The 22,607-nt window shown below is 35.4% G+C and overlaps 1 protein-coding gene across 1 annotated transcript in view; it reads right to left on the bottom strand.

The window, feature by feature from the left end:
* LRP1B (LDL receptor related protein 1B) overlaps nt 1-22,607 on the bottom strand; it is a gene marked incomplete at its 5' end in the record, with an annotated part of 553,279 nt that overhangs the window by 425,355 nt on the left and 105,317 nt on the right. Inside the window, 2 exons of the mRNA XM_039222492.1 lie at nt 13,950-14,079; nt 14,649-14,783. Coding sequence (XP_039078423.1) covers nt 13,950-14,079; nt 14,649-14,783 — 265 coding nt within the window. The remainder of the gene's footprint in view (nt 1-13,949; nt 14,080-14,648; nt 14,784-22,607) is intronic.

The following is a 22,607-nucleotide window of genomic DNA, read 5'->3' as shown; positions in this document are numbered from 1 at the left end:
AGTTTATCCCAGACATAGAAATTTTCATAATTGTCAAAATCAAATGTTATGTTATATAATTGAAGTTTCTCTGGATGATAATTTGTCATAAACTGTAAATTCCCATCTTTACAAAGGCTTGCAGTTACAGAATTGGAAATCACAAAATTACAAGTGGGACATTCAAGTGGTTTGAAGGATTATAAGAATACTGTCAGAAATCATCATAACACAAATATGCTTACTGTCTTATGAGACACAGTTCTTGGCAGGAAAATGTGCCATGAATGCATACTATGTCCCAATATTCATGTCCAATTAATTATTGACATTTGAAAAATAGGCAAAAGATTCCATTTAGTCGCACTGGAATTCCCAAAGACCTAGGATACACTTATAGTTCCCAAAAGTTTATTGAATTGATCATATGATCATTGTACTGATATCAATTACTTTACATGCAGGTACACTTATAAAGGAAAACTAATCTTTTCTATCACAATAAGTGAAAGCTGAGAAATATACAAAATATTATAAATGTTCTTGTGTCATTTCAAATGAATATTTTTTGAGAAATAAAGCTAACATGAAAACAAAGCTTTGACTTTGCTGGGGAAGGGTTAAAAGTGTGAGGTAGAAAAAGAATACTAAATAAGTCTAAATCATGATAAAAGGAATATTATTAAATGTGATTCTTTTAGATATATGTACAAGAGTGAAAAGCAACTAATGTGAATCAGTCATTTTCTTTGGATTTAAGATTCTGTTTTTGAATGCTAAACGATTCCCTTTGAACACAGATCTAGGTTGCAATTTTTACAATAAACTCACCATTTCTTCATATTCTTATGTCCTTTTAAGACAGCATGATTTACATACTTTATCACATATGCTAAAGAAAGATGAGATAACCAAAAATGTCCATGCTGGCACAAAAATAAAGATCATATCATTCTTTTACAGCCCGTTGCCTTGGTTGAGAGGAGAAATGAGGATGTCATTGTTTCCTCTGCCACACTGAGGGGAACAGTGTGATACTACATCAGCAAAGAATATAAAAACAAACAAATCTACAAATTAACGATAGCAGCTAGCCTTTGTGTGAAAGCACAAAAGCATGAGCTTTTGACAACAACTGCTTTCAATTGTCAATGTCTTAGCAGTTTCATTAGAATTACTTAAAATTCATACTAATAGACTATTTTGTAGGCCAACACGTCAATATCTCAATCTTCGGGGCACATGCAAGTAACATAATATAAAAATTTGAATACATTTCAGGTAAACGTGAAATGGCATCCTTCATCCTCTCTGAGGGATGCAGTGTAATGAAGAATCTTCTCTATTCCTATGAGTGCCTCTTTGCATTTCTTTTTATTTCATTTATGTATAATTTTGTTTTGAGAAAGCATACATGCCAATCCCAAATCACTTTTCAAGTTCTGAACGTGTTACTCTTGCTTAGAGGTTCCTGTAATATAAAAAGAACTCAAGCACAGATAGAGGAATACTCTGCTAAAAGAAAGAATCTAGACACAGTATAACCTTGAACACTTCTTTTCTTTTCTTGCTGTTGTTGTTATTGTTTTTGTCTATGGTTTGGTGGATGATTTTCAAATGTATTCCTTCAGTGCAGTCATGTACTCATTCAACCAATATTAATTAGGTTCCTACTATGTGTTAGTAGTTGATGATACAAAATGAACTGGCCTTAGTGACCCTCAGGAAACTCACTGTTTAATGGAAGAAGCAAATGGGTATAGATTTACCTTAAGAAAAACACCAAAAGAAATACTTAAAACTTGCTGGGTGTAAATCTAAGTCATAAAAGTATAGGCTTCAACACTGAAAATATTGAAGTGCAATGGTGAGAAAAGTTGTCATTTCCATAAATAACTTTGGAAATGAATTTTTCTTTTGAGCCAAAATAAAGATACGGGCCATCTGACTCATTCTCTTTTTCTGTTTAAGCTTAAAGCAATATTTACCATTTATTCTACAGGCTTTGTTCTGGTTTCTGTTATCCTTAAGTTCTATATCAGATTCCTTCTCGATTCACTATTTTGCAATGCTGAGTGGCACAATTACTATATGTAGGTCCAGCCAACACTGGAGAAGTATGAAGAAAAATTCTTCACAAAGAAAAATGTATTTGGAATCTGTAACACAATGGCATTATTCTGCTTAAAGCACGTACTATATTTAGTCCCTTATTTATACCCTGCCTCATTGTACACCCTCTCATTTTCACAAATATATATACATATACATGTTTATGTACAGATATGATATTGGTTGGCTATTTACATGTTTCACAGTGTTTTTCCTGAATAAATGGTCTATATTTTATTCATTTGTGGTTTCTGTAATATATAATATTTGCTGTTTTCCCTATAATATATATTTATTCCTATGAAATATTTAATACCTAGACTCTTAGAGCCTAGACTCCTAGTACTCTTGCACTGATTCTTAAAACATTACACAGAAGTTTCTCTTTTATTCTAATTTTTTAACATTTTTATTATTGAGAGACGGAGTATGAGCATGGGAGGGTCAGTGAGAGGGGGAGTCACAGAATCTGAAGAATGCTCCAGGCCCTAAGCTGTCAGCACAGAGCCCAACATGGGGCTCGGACTCACAAACCGTGAGATCATGACCTGAGCTGAAGTCAGATGCTCAACCGACTGAGCCACCCAGGTGCCCCTAACACAGAAGTTTCTAATTTGTTTCATGACCTCTATTCTGTCTTATATATCAGTCATATCCAACCCACCCTGGGTATTCCACACTGAAAGAAGCTAAGACAATTTCTACAGGTCGATAGAGCTGTACATCTTTCAAACTTCTTTTTTAACCTTTACCACAGTTTTATTGGTCAGATCCCTTGAAAAATCAAGGTAAGGTCATGCATTTGTATGTGGCTATTTCTGGGTTCCATTCATGGCTTTGGTAGTCTGGACCAGAAGCTCCTTCCTGTACTAGGAGGCGGTATGACCTTTCTGGCCACTCTTTCTCCTCCACCAGCCACAGAGCTACCATGACAGCCTTGATCACTTCCAATCCTTCTTCCCTCCTTTAAGTAGGGGGAATAAGATCCAAGATTCATGTTTAAAGATTAAGGAATAAAGATAAAGCATATTGTAAAAGATTAGGTGAGCAAAAACTAAGTTTGAAACAAGGGTGTTTGCAGAACATTTGAGAAAATTCCTAGTGAAAACAGTGTGAAACTTTTCTTTCAATTGTCATTATAATTTGTCTGTATGCCTCTCGTATATACCTGTAGAGAAACTTGGCTATAATTTGGTGGTGTTTCCGAGTTATCTGACCATCATTCTATCTTAAAATTACATACTAACACCCTGGTTCCACCAGTGTTTCAATTGCAAATCAAACGTAATTCTACTTCTGTACATGTGTCATCTTGCCTTAAGATAAAAGCAAACTCTGAGATATGGTGTTAAACTATGCTATATACCTGCTATCTCAACAGATGTTAAACTATGGTTAAACTATGATGTCTAAAGAAAACGCAGAGTATTTGTGTTTTGCTTAGACCTAATATACCTTAAGAAGTTAATCAACTTTTTCAGTGTCATACAGTGACATACTGTGGCTTCTACTGTAGAAAGTGTTTTTCACATAAATATATATACATAAATATACATATATATAATTTCAATTTTTTAAATGGAAGTAATGTCTTACCAATAAGTCAATAGAAGGAAGAAAGTAATTTTTCAGTATGAAGTAAATTCATACATGCTTTCTACTTTGCATTTGGCTATATTTTAAAAGACTTCAAGTCTCCATTGTTCAAAACAGGCTTCATGCCCACTTTTCAAGACATATTTATATCTTGGGTTGAGCTAATTTACTCCATTATGGTTTACTTTTTTCCTTGGCAATGCCACCCACCATACTTTACCTTCAAACAGAATATTAAAATGCTACACTTTATTCATAGGATACAATTTTGACACTTAAATGTCTATGTAATATTATCTGGAAACAAATGTTTGACTAATTTTTACATGGACTGGTCACTTTTAAGCCTTTTCCTTTTCTAAACTCAAGTCAGCAAAAATGTGGATAATGTATAGGAGAAGTTAATATTTCCAAGCAGTAATAAAGACTTCCCGAAAATCAGCTTAACATTTTAAAAAGTATATCAATTCTTAATTATAAATTCTGACAAATATCTATCCATGTGATTTAATTAACAGTTAAATATTTTTAAGAAGAAGTGAAGGTATGGAGGTAAGTAATATTTAAATAACTGTTACATATGTCAACGATTTCTTGTTTTGTGAAATAAAATATAAATCTTGTTCTGGGGGCTCAGAATTAGGAAATCAAAAATATTTAATGAGCTCCTCCAGCTTAATCAGTGCTGAGCTCATAGTTGCAAGAGAAAGAAATGGAAAATCTGGGGTGCCTGAGTGGCTCAGTCGGTTAAGCATCTGACTTCGGCTCAGGTAATGATCTCATGGTTCGTGGGTTTGAGCCCCACATCGGGCTCTGTGCTGACAGCCAGCTCAGAGCCTGGAGCCTGTTTCAGATTCTGTGTCTCCCTCTCTCTCTGACCATCCCCTGCTCCTGCTCTCTCTCTCTCAGAAATAAATAAAACATTTAAAAAAAAAGAAATGGAAAATCTAATAGACAGCTAAAGAGAAGAGATGACAGAAGTTAGTGACAGATAGAAATGGGTGATGAAAAACTACAGAAAATCTAAAGTAAGTTTCAATCTTGTCAGCAAAAAGACATGCATAGTTAGGAAAAGAAGTTGGTAGACTAGAGGTAGGAGAATATGTAAATTTCTTTGTCAGTGGGCATTCAAATAAAGATTTTCTAGAGGAAAATGGAAATATAAGGGATGAAGATGAGACTTTGGATGTAGTGCAGTAATTAAAGTAAAAAAATACATGAAAATATATTGTAAACAGTAAATGTAGCAAGAAAGAAAATGGCATACAAACACTTATATAAGAGAGATGTGCAAAGAAAGTATAAGAAAGAGGTTAGATACTGAAATAAAACAGATTTAGAGAGGGTAACAGAGAAAATAAAGTCTTAAGTGGATAATCAATGGAGAAATACATCAAAGAGAAGGCAAATGGTGAGACATCTGGAAAACAAATGTATTTGGCTATGGATAAATTTTAACAATTCTGGAAAGAACAGAACTTCTTTATACTAAGAAGTTGAGAAGTAAACATTCAGAGAAAAGTAAGTTGAGGTGGTTTTTTTTGGGGGGGGGTCAGGTCAAGTGGCAGAGATCTGATGCTATTTGGAAGCAATGGGAAATGTTTCAGTGAAAGGACTACTTAAAGATGATAGAAGAGAAGAGTTACTGCATGAGATAACTGAGGAAATAAATACCATTAAAGTGAAGAAGATTTAAGTAAGAAAGACAACTTTTTCTGAGGTTATACTCACTTATTTTAAAACATTCACTGCATGAATTCACACATCCAATTTACTATACCACCACCTAATCACTATCAAAATTAACCACCAAATTTAATTGAATGTTTTACTACTCACTGAAAACTGCCATCTTCACCCTCCACTGCTGATATTCTTAGGGACTTTATGATTCACACTGATGACCTTGTGAACATCTCAGTTCATGGTTCATCTCATCTTTTCCAGGGACCTCCATCTCCTTTGCTTCTGCCTTACATAAGCAAGGCCACACACTAATCTTAATTAACACTTGAGACAGCTCTATTTCCAATTTTACCCATTCGGAAATCATCTCTTAGTTTGTAGAGTTGCCTTGGTCATTGATGTCCTTACTCCTTACTCTGACCTTAATCTGCTGCTCTTGGCTTCCTTGATTCCATCACTAACATGTAGACCTCAGCTCTTGACTGGCAATCAATGGTTATTTCATTACAATCTAACTTTGAATCTGTCACCTCCTGCTCCCTTCTTGGCTCATTTTTCCTTTTATTTTCCCTTGCTACTTCTAAGCTGCTGAGTATTATTACTCAAGGTCATAGAAGCGTACTGATTAGATTCTAGAAATCCATCCCAACTAAACTCATGTTGCTTTAAGTCCTGTTGTTCATATTCTATTCACTACAAGTTTCAACAAAACTTACCTATCCATTCAAAGCTGTCAACCTTACTCAATCTATCAGCTATGACTTTCTTCAATTTCACTAATTTAATTGCTAAAATGTATTCTCCTCCATATCCTAATTTTTTACTCCATCTCCAAAACTATAAGGGGGAGAGAAATTCTCCTAATTCAATGTTCCCACTTAAATTTACCTCATCTAAACCTTTCAGTAACTAACAAGGACATAGGCATTTGAGATAAAGATATTTCAAAATATCTCAAAGGTAGGAAACATCAAAATGGGGTTCCCAACTGCAGTGGACACGGTGCTCCACCTAGATACCCTAAGATCTTGTATCCTAGTTCCATACACTTAGTACCAAACTTCTGTGTCCTTTGCCTCTGAAGTTCTCACAGATACTTTTCTAAGAGGACCTGTCCTCTTAAGCCACAACTATTCTTTCACAAGTAGTGCTGAGAGTTGGAAATCTTGGGGAGTGATATGTCTCCCAAGGGTTGAACCCATCCAATGCTTCAGTGGGAGTTTGAAAGCCAAACTCCCTTGCTTTGAAGTAAGTATTATACTCCAGAGATGCACAAGTTATCAGACTGAGACCTAGACTTTTGCTCACAATTGATCTTTGGTCTCTTCCTCTTTCCTACCCTCCTTCTCTCTCACTTCCTGAACTGAATTCTCATTCCAAGATCTGTTTCTTGGATACCTGATGTAAGATACAAATTTTGTCCATCTGCTTTCTGGTCCCCTATTCTTCATACTCCACCTCATTGCTTCTTCCTTGTGCCTACACCTTCCTTCCACCTACACTCCCTGGAATTTGCCTGTCAGTTTCTTTTCCTCTGCCTATGAACTTGTAGAGTAACCCCTCACTCCTATACTAAAGAAAACGCTACACCCTACTATCTTCTTAACATTTGTTTTTCCTTCTTTCCCTTCATTGCCCGAGTTCCTGTCAATGTAGACTAAATATGCTAGCTCTATTTTCTAATTATCTTTCACTTACTCATTCTTTATATTTGGCTTCTGTCTTTATCAATTTAAAATTAATAATATCATCCCCATCATTAATTGATGTTCTGTCCTCTCCTTTAATCTCTCCTAAGCTCTTTACTGCAGGCACACTGTTCTTCCTGGAACTATCTTCCCTTGACTTCTTTGATACAGTAATTTTCTGAGGATTTGAAATGGTTATTTCTCTCTCTTGTGCGTTACTGCTTATTTCCTTTTCCATTCTTTTAGCCATTTCATCCCCTAACAATAAACATTCTCCTTTTTTGGCCTTAGACTACTTTTTTAAGTGTTTACTTATTATTGAGAGACAGAGCATGAGCATGGAAGAGGCAGAGAGAGGAAGAGACACAATCTGAAGCAGGCTCCAGGCCCTGAGCTGTCGTGTCAGCAGAGCCTGAGGTGGGGCTCGAACTCACAAACCACAAGATCATGACCTGAGCCAAAGTCAGACGCTTAACCTTCTAAGCCACCCAGGCACTCCTAGACTTTTTTTTCTGTACTTTTTCTTGGGTAATGTCATCCATTACCATGGTTTATTGCAGAGCCTGAACTGTTGCAATAAAACAAAGTAACTATATATTTATGCAACTCCTGATTCCATTTATGCTCCACTGAAGATCTCTTCTCCAGAATATGCTATCTCAGGAAGAATTCAGGAATTCTAAGACTATTTTAGTTAAAAGAACAAAGTAATATTGTTAAGATTTTTTTTCCTATAGAAAAGACTAGATCTTTTTAAATCCAAACTTTTATTTCATATGTATTTTAAAGTTTTCTTCCCTTTCTCCAACTTTGATTGGACTCCTGCTGGACTGAGGACTTGGAGTAAGAAAGTGATTTGATTTTTCTTTTCTTTTTATTTACTTCTCTTTTCTCTTTATTTTAGTCTCCCCTTTACATATTTGCCTCCAGCTCTCTCCATTACTTGGCTTGAGGGTGAAGAAAAATACCCCTCCCCCATATAACTCTGTCTTGGATGGTAACTATTTCTAAGAATTCTCCAGCTTAAAGAATGCTACAACTTCAATAAACTCATCACATTTTGATCATTGCTTATGTGGCTTGCGTGGGGTCAGGGAGAAGGCTTAGGACAGAGGATCTAGGACTATTTTAAATTCCACTTGGTAAACTAGAGAAGAAGTCTTCATGGTAATTTCTTTAATATGTGGGGAACTCTATTGCCTATTTTATGGCTCCCAATTTATCCCAGCTACATCATGGCTCTTCCCTATGTAGCTATACACTTGCCAATGCCCTTTGCTTTGCCACTACCAATTCTTTGATTTCTATTTCTTATTCATATAATACATTCTCACCCCATCTCAGAAACCTCTCTCCTTCAAGTCTTCTTCTACTACCCTCACTTGGATTACACACCTGGATTATACGTGATCTCTTTTTTCTTAAAATTCAATGTAACTTTAAAATGGTCTCATGGAAATTATGTTAAAATGAGATTTAGATATGAGACTTAGGCTTGAGTCACATTGATCCAGTCTTTTTATGTCTGAACATGAATCTCACTTTACAATATGAGACTATTATTTTAACTGAAATTTTATATTTGTTTAGACTGTAAGTTTCAACAAAAAACTCAGTTGTGAACAGAAGCAGCATCTTAATTATACTATCATACTTCACAGCACCCACCGGTGTCTTTCACATAGTAAGCAGCCCTATTTTGTCAAAATGTACTGAATTGAAGGCTGAAGAGGAGATGGAGATGTCCTGACATGACCTCGCACATAGTGTGCTGCACTCAATACATTTTTTTAAATAAACTGACAGAAAGTAGAGTATATGTGGGTCCCTTTGCCTGATGATCTCAATCATCCTAGAGAGATATAGGTATATTTATATGCTAAGATGTCTATGGAGATATAAAAATATACTTAAGGAAAAGAAGACCTAGATAACAACTTGAGGGTGTATACTGGGTTTCAAGTAGCAGATTGGCAAGTAGCAGCAGCAAGAGCCCTGCTAAATTGAACTGCATGAATCTGTAATAGGCCAGGCACAAGGCACTCTCTATCATACAAATGAAGTGCTGGGGTTATTACAAATACAAAGGGAAGAAATTCTTTATTGGGAAGAAATTCTTTATTAAAAAGAAACTCATTTCCTATGTATCTACGGGATTTCATAACATTCAAATTATATTTGTTCTTGCCATTAGAATAATTATTCACAATATAGCAACTGATCAAGTTTTCTCTGTTGAGGCTGTAATATGATTTATTTCCTCAATTATAAATTATAACTTAAAAAGAAATTTTTAAAATACTTAAGTAGAGTACATTTTAATTTCCAAGTTTATGAGGGTGAGGTGGACATGTTCAATTGAGTCATGTGTTTTATTCTTGGAATTAAACAAGATCACACCCTCCCTTCATAGTCTTAATATGCAATGGCATACGTCCATGGGCACGTGGTGGTAGGCAAGGGGCTCAACAGTGGATGGAGAAGTCAGATCCAACTCAAAGTTATTTTTGTAAACCTCCTCTCCTAATATTTTTCCAGCATTTTCTCATTACTGCTTATTCTCTCTTTCACTTATAGTTCTAACCTTTAAGTTTTCAGTACAATTTTATCCTGAAACTATCAGAACTGCTTTCTTATATGTTTCATATTTTTGTTTATTAATTCCTGTAATGCATACCACTATAAATGTATATGTTTAATGTGTAGCACACACAAATGCCTATACATACAATGTAGCATAATTTTTGGAGATTAGAAAAACCTAACTCTCCCACATATCAGCTTGATAACAGAGTAGTATTTAAAATAACTGACTCAGTTTCCTTATCTGTTAAGTGGAAGAAATAATACCACTCTAGGTTTGTTGTGAGCTTTTAAACAGAGTAAAAGGGACCCACTGGGGAGTTCTGAGCAAAGATGTGACCTCTATTTACATTCCAGAGAATAATTCAGCTATTACATGAAGAACAGACTGTAGAAGTACAAGGGTATACGATGGTAAACCATGATCCAGAAATGGTGACAAAATTGTTGCCCTAAAAATGTTGGCAAAATGGCTCAGGTTATGGTGTAACAACGGAAATTATGAGAAGTACATAAAATATGAATGCATTTTGAAGTCAAAGGCAATAAAAATCCTGGTATATATACAGGGAATATGAGAGAGACACCAAAGATCATACTGAGTGTTTTGATCTAAGCCACTAAAATAATAGAACCGGCATTAACTAATGGAAACTGTAGAGAAAGATTCAGTTTATTTTTGAGCCTGTTAAGGATAAGATTTCTGGTGGACTGTCTTTAGTTAGCAAGCCTCTATAAATTTAAAAGCTTAAAACAATAACAATTTAATTGCTTCTGTATCTGCAACTTGATCAGAGCTCAGCAGCAACAACTCATCCCTTCTTCACATTGATGGTGGTAACACCAAGGCTGAGGTGACAGCACAGCTAGGATCTAGTTCATTCACTCAGTATGTCCAGCAGTTGGTGCTGGCTGTCAGCTCGGAACTTAGCTAGAGTTATTGGCAGGAACTACACTGGCCCCTTCTAAGGGGTTGCTTGGCTTCCTCACAGCAGAGTGATTGGTCTCTAACAGCTTCAGAAGAGAACTGTGTGGAAGTTTTATGTTCTCTCATCATGTAGCCTCAGATTTTACATAGTATCACTTCCATAATAGTCACAGACCCATCCAGATTCAAGCATATGGAAAAGATCTTCCACTTCTCAGTTTGGAAGAGTCAATGTTACATTTTAAGAAGGGCATGTGGAATGGCAGATATTATTGTAATTATCTTGGAAAAAAAAATTGGCCACAGACCTCTAACTGAAAATGTTGAATAAGCAATATATAAAAACATAAAAATCTAGAGTTTAGAGTGAGGTATGGCCTGGCTATAAACCTGGCTATAAACCTTTTAAAGTCTTTAACAGTTAGGTGGGATGAGACTACCACAGAAGAGAAAAGCACCAAAGACTGAGCCTGGGGAACCAAAATTGTCAAAGAGAAAAAGAACTAATAAAGGAGGGTGTGTTGGAATGACTACTGAAATAGAACAATCAAGAGAAATGGTTTCTGTCTTCCCCATATTGTCTCTTTGAAGTCCACCTCCTCAAGATCTGCCTTTGTATTAGAAACTGAGTTTGTTGAGATACTGGTATATACACTTTGGTCTGGGAACTTATGACAGCTCAGGTGATGAACTATAACTTGTCTAAATATGTCAAAATAATCTCTTCCCTTTGGCTATTGACTGATCTAAGGATGGGCATGTAACCCATTTCCGGTTAAGAGAAAACAAAGGAAGTAACATGAAAACTTTTCTCTTCCCAGATAAAACCATATGATTTGGCAAGGAAAAAGTGTCTTATCCTATCTCCCTCCTACTTAAGTGTAAACATACTCCCTGATGATTTATCAAGCATGCTGTAACACGGGATCATAACATCAAGTGTAAGACAAAATATAACCTAGTAAAGACGATAACTGAAAAAGGTAGAAAGGGAAATCCCTACAGACTTTCACTCTAATGTTTTGCATTCAGGAGCAATTCTTAACCAATGAAGCTTTTTCAATTTATGTATGGTAATCTTTGCTTAAAGTGTCACAAACTATTGGTGTTATTTCCCTCTCTTATATTAACCTTCTTTGCTTCTTTTTTCATTATATTAATGCTATGACATTTTTATAGCATCTATCAAGAAAGTGAAGCAAATGATGATACTGAAAGAAAAAACCTACACATAACCTATAACAAATAAAAGGTTTTAGTCTTTCGTGAGAGTTGAAATGACATTTTACATAGATAGACTCCATTCTAAATCAGTGTTTCTTACGCTGTGTATCTAATAAACCATGGTCCACTTCTCTACCCTTCCAAATGGAACAGGAGTTCTATTAATGTAAATATATCCACTCTTTAAAAGCAAACAAAAAATCTCTGAAGTCAAATTATACTAGCAGTGAAAGAAACACAGTAGCGCGGAGTTATAAAGTTTTATAATAGGACTGCCTCTATAGTATTGCTTAAGAGAAAAGCAGTTATCAGTCAGCAACTTATTCTTTACCAGCTGCTATACTAAGCTCTGGGGATAGAGAAATAAAGCAAACACACATGACTATTCTCCTTACAGCACATTAAAGAATAGAGACATCATCCAGTCCAGTGAAAAAAACAGAGTTACTAACGAAATAAACTTAAGCAAATAAGCAAATATTAATGCACAGAATTTTAAAAAAATAATGAAATTACTAGGTACTTTGGCATCATAGCGTAAGGCCACAAGTCTAAACGTCTAAACCAAACTGACTCCATGACAGGCTTTAAGTTTCCCCTCTAAACGAGAAGGCCTGAGTTTCAGCTTCCCCGAAACTATCAGGCAGTTACACATTGCCCAAGGCAGGAGAAACCACCCTTGCAACACCCAATCAGGAAAGGCCAGCGACCACCCTCCACATTACTAAGGGAGAGGCCTGGAGATAGAAACTATAGATAGGACACTGTTACCTAATGTTACAGTTAACCTGTTAGTCTCCGAACAAGACCCTAGGCTGGCTCTGTGATTGGTTGAATTTAAAGGTACTCTAAACGTTGTAATTGGATCCCACCAAAAGTAACGAATACTCTAGACAATGTGTACGGTCAAACCCGCTGTCAATGATGTTGAATTATTATGATTGGATCACTGTTCCCATGTCACAACTTCTGTAACTCCCCTGTCTCAAACCCCATAAAAACCCTACTCTGCCCTTGTTCGGGGCTCTCAGCACGGACCCATTGCGCTGGTGAAGTCTGGGAGCCCGGGCTTAAGCCCGTAATAAAGCCCTTTACCTTTGCGTGCGTGACTCGGTCTCCCTGGTGGTCTCTGGTCAGTGAGGATACTGAGAACAGAATGATATAATGTATTTAAAAGCCAGCTCAGGTGATTTAGCAAAGTAAAAGTAGGAAAGAAACCATTGCCAATAAAGGAAAGAGGTTATTCAAAGGCTTGGAGCAGAAGAGAACAGGAAATATCTGAACATATTTTAAAAACTAGTTCAAACACAGATTGACTGTGATACCAAAGAGGCAGTAGCAGGAGTTTGAGACTGAATATTTACATAAGACCTGATGAAGAAAGATCTCAACAGAAATTTGGACTTTAGACAAAAGTCAATGAAAGGATTTATGCAAGATTTATATTAAAAGAAAAAAATGTCAATCTGCCTTTAATGTTAGGAGATCAATTGTGTAATCACTGCAGTGGTATATGTGTAAGATAAGAACAGATTTAATTAGAGTGAAAGTAGCAAAGATGGAAAATGGTAGATTGATAATATTTAGAAAAAAATATTAACAGAGCTTGATGGCAGACTAAATTCATTTCCATTTTAGATATGCACAATTTGAGTGCCTATGAAACATCCAAATGGAAAAATAGAGATGTCAAAAAAACAGGTAGACATATCTATCGGGAACTCCAGGCAAAAAAGAAATACAATGCTTGGAATGAACATGTTAAATGGAAATCACAGACTTGAAAATGGAAACTGAAGCTTTAGAAATACTGAAGAATGAGGTTGGCTATCATTCACTCAGAGAATGACTGAGTACTTGTTTTGCAAATAGTCGTAGGGCAGAACTTTAAACTGAGAATCTAGAAACATGTTGGTATACTTACTTGGATTTACACATAAAGAACTGCATAGTAAGTATAACTTCATCAAATATGTACTAAAATACACACCACAGAGTGAAAATAGACTTTTTCTTTTGCTTAGGTTAAGATACTGAGTTTTGTTTCAAACATTTTAACAAAAAGTAAGTATTAATATGATATGTGGATTTTTTAAAATAAAACTTACAAAAACTTACTTAAAACTCAAGATATATGTAAAGACTAAAATTACCCTTTCTCTGGGTGCACAGCTATAGATCTTGGTTGATCCAGGCCTTGGGAAATAATTACATAACGGAAAGAGCCATTGAGCCTTGCAACTTCAATTAAGTTGAAACCATGGTCGGTCCAATATATGTTACCTAGGAGAAATACAGAAGTGTTCATAACATAGTTGTGAGAAAGAAAATGATTTATTAGTTACAGCTAAAATTAACTTTTGGAGCATTCACATAATTATCAAGAAATCATTTACTTCCTATATTTATTTTATGTGTGCATTTCCTACACAGAAAGCTGTAAATAAACTAACATTCAAATACTTTCTAATCTTACACATCTGTGGTTTAAACCATATAATGATACATTTAGGTGTTAAAAATAAGTTGAAACTTCTGTCACCTAAGAAGGGATCTATTTTAACTTTCTACTGACTCCAGGCAAAAGAGAACTTCTAACACTTTTGTTTACCTGCCTCACAGTTCTCAGGAGATTTGGGCAAAGTTAACACTACATAATCTACTTCTGCATAAAAACATTTGTCTAAAGGCTCATAAGCATTAGAAAGAATGAAGCCAAGAGCAAAAAAGGCTATTTATCCCTGTGGCTAGAACTACAAAAAAAATTATGAGTTGGAAACAATTTTTATGAAGGAGGTTGAAACCCTAACAAAATAGGTGTGAATGGAAACAGAAAAAGCCATGGATTATACCAGCAATCCAGTCAATAGCTATCCCCTCCACTCTTCCCAAGCCATTGGTAATGATATCTTCTTTCCAAGTCTGATCTCTTTTAGCTCGGCTAATTTTATTGAAGCCCATGTCTGTCCAGTAGATGGTATCATTTTCTATGGATAAGACAGAAAGAAACAAAAAACAAAAAACAAAAAACATACACATACACTATAAAAGGTATCGATTATATTGATATATGTACTAGGATCACATTGCATTGGTATTTCAGGTGTACTACATGTATAAATAGTTTTCATGAAACTTATTAATACAAATAGTAAGAAATATATTAAAACAACATGAAAGAACCTAGTCAAATGGAATTTTTAAAGGGCTTTTTTATATATGGAAATGACCTATCATATCCTTTATTACTTTTTCTTCATTTTCCTACTCATTTTAACTCAATAAATATTTATCCCACATTATTTTGCAATTTTGATATTAAACCATACTATTGGACCACAGTTTTTGTCTTCACATCTATACTTGTGCCTGAGTCCTCTAAATATAAATAAGAATCCTACTGGAGATAATCAACAAAGTCTCAGAGAGAGAATGGAAAGAAACATAAGGGCATTTCAACTACATCAAGAGTGTTTTAAACATAAGGCCATTCAAAATGTATAAAGCCTTAAAAATGCCCTAGCATCCAATTATTCCTTCTGAGGAGCTAGTTTCCCAAATGTCAACTGTAAACCCCTTACATTATTTTTCAAACTCTCATTGGACAAATGGGCTTAGGCATACTTGAAAAATGGCTCTATGCTATCATAGAGTCTTTAAATAACAGTGCTTTTTGAATATCTGAATGACAAATGTGTCTAAAGATTATAAATGAAATATATGTGCATGCATATGCATAAAGGGTTGCAATTATAGACCAATGATTTTAAATATAGCCACCAGAAAGACACTGGGGACAAATCGTTAAATAATAAATTTGCCACCAACTAAGTAAGTTTTTGTGTTGTGACCTACGTGGCCATTTGAAGAACAAATCCTTTAAGACCAATATAATTTCCCTCTGGCACAGAGACAGACTATGGAAATAAAGAAAAAGCAATTAGTATAATAAAGCCATTTATCAGTAAGTTTTGAGATTCTGTTTCTAATAGAATATAGTCTAAATTCTTCACCTAATTGGAAAAAGATTGCAAAACCTCCTTGTTCTCAAGAATGGTTAAGTCAAATACATAACTGTTTGAAGCAGAGCAGATACCATTTTCAAATATACATATGGAAAGCAAGAACTTGTTTGATTTTTCCAATTTTGGGAAAGTATTAGTTAACATGATTTCAGTTCGAAAGACTGAATCAATCAAAAACAATAAGCACTATTTTTCATTTTTACTAAGCAGTATACCTAATCCAAATGTCTTCCACAAATGTTATACACATATATCTAACTGACCACTTTGTTTCCCCAGTGGTAGGTAGAGAAGGCAATCTGGTATACAAAGGACATATTCTGGATTTCTATCTGAAACACCTTGTCTTACAATCTTCCATATAGCAACTCCATATGCCACAATGATATGATAGATGGCATCTCCACTCTTTGTTTCTTGGGCTAAAAACCTCATATTATCCTTGATTTCTTTTTCTCAAACTTTACATCTAATCTATCACCCACATACTCTCTTATTCAATCTACTACCAATTATTTTTGTCTCTTTTTATTCTTCTTTCAATCATATCCATCATCCAACCACCTCTCACATGCTCTACTACTTATAATGTAATCCAAACTATTATTAACTCTTGCCTAAAGTAGAGTTGACTCCTGAACAACCTGAGTTTGAATTGTGTGGGTTTACTTCTGTGTGGATTTCTTTCAGTAAATATATTGAACAATATTGACAGAGGCACCAAAACACAATTTAGCCTATAAACAGATGACATAAACTCACAGCATCAATAAATTCAGTACTTTCCATACTGTAAATGTATTTCTCTTACATCTACCTTAATAACTTTTTCTAGCTTCCTTTATTGTAAGACTATAGTATATAATGCATAGAACATACATACAAAATATGTTTTAATTAGTTGTTTATGTTATTGGCAAGGTTTCTAGTCAATAGAAGGTTATTAGAAGTTAAGTTTTGGGGGAGTCAAAAGTTATATGCAGGTTTTCAGTTGCACAGGGGTCAACCCCTTATTGTCCAAGGTCAAGTGTATCGCAAATAGCTTCCTAACATACTGCCCAGCCTCACTTTTGCCTCAGTACTCTCCTTTCCTCCCCAGTCCTTTTTCTACTTAAGGGCCACTGTTACCCTTTGAAAAGGTAAACAAGATCATTTCTCTCCCTTCCACTCAAACTCTCTAACCATTTGCCATCTCATCCAAGGTAAAATGAAATTTCCTTCCCATGACCTTCATGATCTACACACACCCTTCAACCCTCTCTCGCCTGACATCCTTCCACCTTCCCCCTCACTCATCATCTCTGGTAACAGACCTTCCTCTTCCTAACACAAACCAACTACTACAGTCTAAGATTCTTTACATTACTCTTTCCTTCTGTTTGGAAGCACTTTCTTCAGATATCTGTACAGCTCTGTCTTGGCTTAGCCCTTCTTACTGAAACCTTCCCTGACTACTCTATAAAAAATTACTTCCTGGACATGTTGTATCCTCTTTACCAAACCTATTTCTGGCCTTAGCATTTATTAGTGTCAATCCCATTATATATTGGTTTGTTTCTTTAATTCATAATATTATATGAATTAATGTTATGTACTATACAAAAACTGTCTGGAAGGTGACACAGGGTAGATGCAGCTCTTACCATAAGAAAATTTACATGCTTCATATGAAGGTATGCACATGAAAATAAATAACTAACAATTCACAATAGTGTAGCATGAGCATCATGTAAGTAGAAGAGGTAAGTAATTTTACAAGATCCAAAGAAGACATCCACAACAATCCTCACAAGTATTAGGAAAAAATAACCTATATTGTATGTGAATCTTACTTTTTTAAAACTTTTTAAAAAAATTTTTTAAATTCATTTGAATTCATTCTCTCTGACAGAGAGACAGAGTACGAGCAGGAGAGGGACAGAGAGAGAGAGAGAGGGAGACACAGAATCTGAAGCAGGCTCCAGGCTCTGAGCTGTCAGCACAGAGCCTGACGGGGGGCACGAACCCACGAACTGCGAGATCATGGCCTGAGCCGAAGTCGGAGGCTTAACTGACTTAGCCACGCAGGCTCCCCCTAATACTTTTGTTAATGTTTATTTTTGAGAGACAGATCATGAGCAGGGGAGGGGCCGAGAGAGAGTGAGAAACAAAGAATCTGAAGCAGGTTCCAGGCTCCGACCTGTCAGCATAGAGTCAGACGCGGGGCTTGAACCCATGAAACATGAGATCATGCCCTGACCCTAAGTCAGATGCTTAACTGCGCCAGGCTCTGTGCTGACAGCTCAGAGCCTGGAGACTACTTCAAATTCTGTGTCTCCCTTTCTCTCTGTGCCCCTTCCATGCTTATTCTCTGTCTCTATTTCTCTCAAGAATCAATAAGCATTAAACAAAAAATTAAAAAAGAAAAAAGAATATATTTTCAAATATCTGGGAAGATCTGCAAAATAAATGTATATTATGTCAAGAATGATTTAATTATGAATAAAATCAGGTTGAAAGATGATAAAATTTTACAGTAAACAGTGAAACACAAAACAGAAATACCTACAAATATAGAAAGGAAAGAAAAGAGTATCATTAACTGTCCTGTCCTGAAACTTATTCCAGAATAAGACAGCTTTTTAACTTTAATTATGCTTATTCAACAGATAACCTAAAGAATATTTAGTACATGCTAAATAATATTATAGGCTTATGAGTATGGTGGGAATATGATGGACAGTCCTTTTAATCACAGAGTGTATTTCTGGAGTTGAATTAAAAATAAACTATCTTAAGACGCATGATAATTGGTAACGTATAAAATAATTACAAAATTGGAAAACTGAATTTGTAATTTAAGATAACAATTATAATTAGCTCCCCACAGATATAATAAGACACATAAGATACTTAGAAACTATTTTCAATGATTATATATAGAGAGATAGGGGGCCAGCTATTGTACATTGTAACTAGTCAGAATTAGAAAAGCCACAGGGGCGCCTGGGTGGCTCAGTAGGTTAAGCTTCCGAATTCAGCTCAGGTCATGATCTTGCATTTCTTGGGTTCGAGTCCCACGTTGGGCTCTGTGCTGACAGCTAGCTTGGAGCCTGGCACCTGTTTTGGATTCTGTGTCTCCCTCTCTCTCTGACCCTCCCCTGCTCACGCTGTCTCTCTCACTCTCAGAAACAAATAAAACATTTAAAAAATTTAAAAAGAAAAGAAAAGCCACATATGGTCAGGCATGCAAACTGCTGCAGCCACTCTGGAAAACAGTAAGGAAGTTCCTCAACAAATTAAAAATAAAACTACCCTACAGCCCAGCAATTGCACTACTAGGTATTTAGGCAAAGGACACAGGTGTGCTGTTTCACAGGGGCACATGCACCCCAATGTTTATAGCTATGCTATCAATAATAGACAAAGAATGGAAAGAGCCCAAATGTCCATTGATGAATGAATGGATAAAGAAGTGATACACACACACACACACACACACACACACACACACACACAATGGAGTATTACTCAGCAATCAAAAAGAATGAAATCTTGCCATTTGCAACTATATGGACGGAACCAGGGTGTTATACATATCATTCTATAAGTCACTGGAATCTACTTCTGAACCCATTGTTGCACTATATGCTAACTAACTTGGATATAAATTGAAAAATAAATTTTAAAAAGCCACATATGGTCATAATGATATTTGTCTATAAAACAAGGAAGAGATCAAGCGACAAGGTAAGACTTTTCCAGGTAAGCTGAAGAGCTAACCATCTACAGAGTTAGGATGTCCACGGTCCTGTTTAAAACTAGGAAACAAGAAACACAAGTCTCTTAAAATCCTTTCACTGTTAGCTATCTATTTATTAGGATTAATTAACAAATACTTATTGATCATCTATTGCAAATACATTAGTCTCCATGTTATCTTAGACTGCTGAGCCCTTCCTAGAAAATTCAAAGTCCTGTTTCCCCACCTAAATATACATCCTATTTCAGAAAACACCATACCAGCACAAAAAAAGCCCACCAGATAAAATATAATGTATAAGGTTGCTCTGCTTCTCTCTCCTAATGAAATAATTACCAGCACATTAGGAAGATAGCAGACTACAGTGTAAGAAGGGTAGGGCTGGGTTCTTAGCATTTATCGTTGTTCTCTTGCTAACTGTGAGACTGTCATGAAATTAGTTTGTCTCTGTTGGCCTCGGTTTCCTGTTATATGAATATAATAGAGAAATCAAAAGAGAGATACACAGATATAAGTAAAAGAAGGCAAAATTTAGATAACTTTAGGGTTTCTTTCAACTCTTGATGTTTTACTGTTAAGATTTAATTTTTCAATTGCACTTAAAGGGAATACAGTATCTCAAAATTCTGTCCAATCTGAACTGTTATATATATCTCCCTTTTTTCTCTGTAATTCTTTTTCCCTCATTTTAACTGTCTCCATTGTCTGGAGCTGAAAAGAATAAAGCATATGATTTTTCCAAGAACATGCTACTAATGGTTGTTAAGCCACATTTAATTTTTCAACCACAGACCTTTACATTTATACTATTAGATGCCACCTTGTTACATTTGATCATGGATCTTGCCAGATGACATTTTTAAAAAAACATGTTAGCCAATGACTCTTTTTTGTGATATCCACAAATTTGATAAGTAGGTTTTCTACATCTTTATTCAAGGCAATAATGAATACATTGAACTAGACGAAAAATATACTTTTGGTACACCACGTTTTACAGTAATTGTGGAACTCCACCATCCCTTCATATTGGGCTGATTCAGCTGGGAAGAATGCCTTGTACAGAAGAAGAAGAAAGAAATCCTCAAGATTTTCTGCTTTCCAGGAACTGGTCCAACATGCTGCTCTACTTTGGTTGTTAATGCTTACCTTGGGAGATATGGGGCAAATATCTTCAAGTCAGGAATGACTTCAGAAAGTGTTATTAAAAGGTAAAGGCAAGCTTATTATTTTAGCTTCTTCCTCAATGGCTTTCCCCCCAACCCCCGCACTAGTATTGAGTAGGTCTGATAGGTAATAATTCCAGTGAAACCAGTAAAGATACTTTTTAGATGGGTCCTTAAAAATACTGTAATATATCTGTAAAAGGTCTATATTTAGGGCACTTATCACACATCACCAGGCTTTAGTCTTTTGTTTTTTCGGGAATTCTGAAAGGTAAAGTAACTATAACAAATACAATCACAACTTGGGTAGAAGTAATTACATCCAGCCTTAATTCTGAGAACACCAAAAGACTATAAGCATTACTGGTTCCTATTATAATGGTTGTTGTTATTTTGCAAATAAGAGCAAGTGCTATGGGGATCAGGCAAAAATGTGAAGATAGAAGGAGTGTGAGAATTATTAATACTGGACTAAAAGGAGTTATAAAGAAAATGAAAGAGAAATAGGTGAAGGAAGGAAGAAGGCAAAGAAGGGACGGAAGGAAGAAGGAAAGAATCACACTTCTGTTTTATCATTGGCATACGCACCTGCTAACGGATTTAACAGAGAATATGAGGCATAGGAAACAGTAAGAAAAGCTGAGTCATTCTAAAAATAAACTTTTAAAAATATTGTGATTGGTGCCTGAGGGAGACGTTCTTCAATTATCTTTTATCAATATATTGGTGATAAATTAAAACCATTACATATCGTACTATGTAAAACTGTGGCTATATTTTGGATCTAGCACCTAGTGTGAGACAAACTACTGGATGGTAAAAAAGTTTACTGTCATGGTGAAGCTGTAAAAATTAGAAATTACCCTATAATTTATTTTTTAAAATTGTACTATAAATTTCTGTTTGTCTTAAAAAAACTCTAGCATAAACAAATCCTTCTCAAAGGATCTGAGTTTGGTCCTCAGATCTGGTGATGTAGATAGATTCTAGTACCTAGTTTTCTAAGGTAATAATTCAGTGAATGTCGACACAGAAGCTCAGAATCTGGGTCACCTCCAGGAGACTTACTTTTCCCAAGTTTATATACTAAGAAAAGTATATAAATTATATAAACTTATAATTTTATAAATATATAGAAATTACAAAACTTATTTTATATATGTTTATAAAATTATAAAAATGTTACAGAAAACAAGATTCTTTAGTAATTGGTTCTGCTAGTACCATCTTAGAACTATGTTAACAGAACTTGTTAAGAAGGTCAAGTTAAGATACAGAACACAAAGAATTACTTAAGGACAGCTCCAAATTGGGAGTATTAAAATTCACCAATTTATTTAGCTTATCTGTCAAATTTCTTGGTTTTCATCTTGTTGGGCCCATTATAATCTATCCCACACTTTAAAAGCAAAGATATTAGGGGTGCCTGGGTGGCTGTTGGTTAAGCGTCTGACTTCGGCTCAGGTCATGGTCTCACAGTTCATGGGTTTGAGCCCCACAGAGCCTGGAGCCTGTTTTGGATTCTGTGTCTCCCTCTCTCTCTTCCCCTCCCCTACTCATGGTCTGTTTCTCTCTGTCTCTCAAAAACAAATAGACATTGAAAAAAAATTTTTAAACAAAGACATTAATGTTCAGTTCCAAAAGCATATGATAACTTATGGGAAATTCTATAAAAAATAGTCCAAGTTTCTTTTTCTTTAAATTTATTTTGAGAGAGAGAGGCAGAGAGAGAAGGATAGAGGGAATCTCATAAACCGTGAGATCCTACCTGAGCCAAAATTAAGAGGTGGACCCTTAACCAACCAAGCCACCCTGGCACCCTACTACGTCCTGGTTTCTTGATAAACTTCAGGCTTAAGTTCTAAAGAATGTTGTATC

This window comes from Hyaena hyaena, unplaced genomic scaffold, assembly GCF_003009895.1.
Source record: "Hyaena hyaena isolate Hyena2069 unplaced genomic scaffold, ASM300989v1 scaffold_1141, whole genome shotgun sequence".
NCBI lineage: Eukaryota > Metazoa > Chordata > Mammalia > Carnivora > Hyaenidae > Hyaena > Hyaena hyaena.
This window is presented reverse-complemented; position numbering and strand designations above follow the sequence as displayed.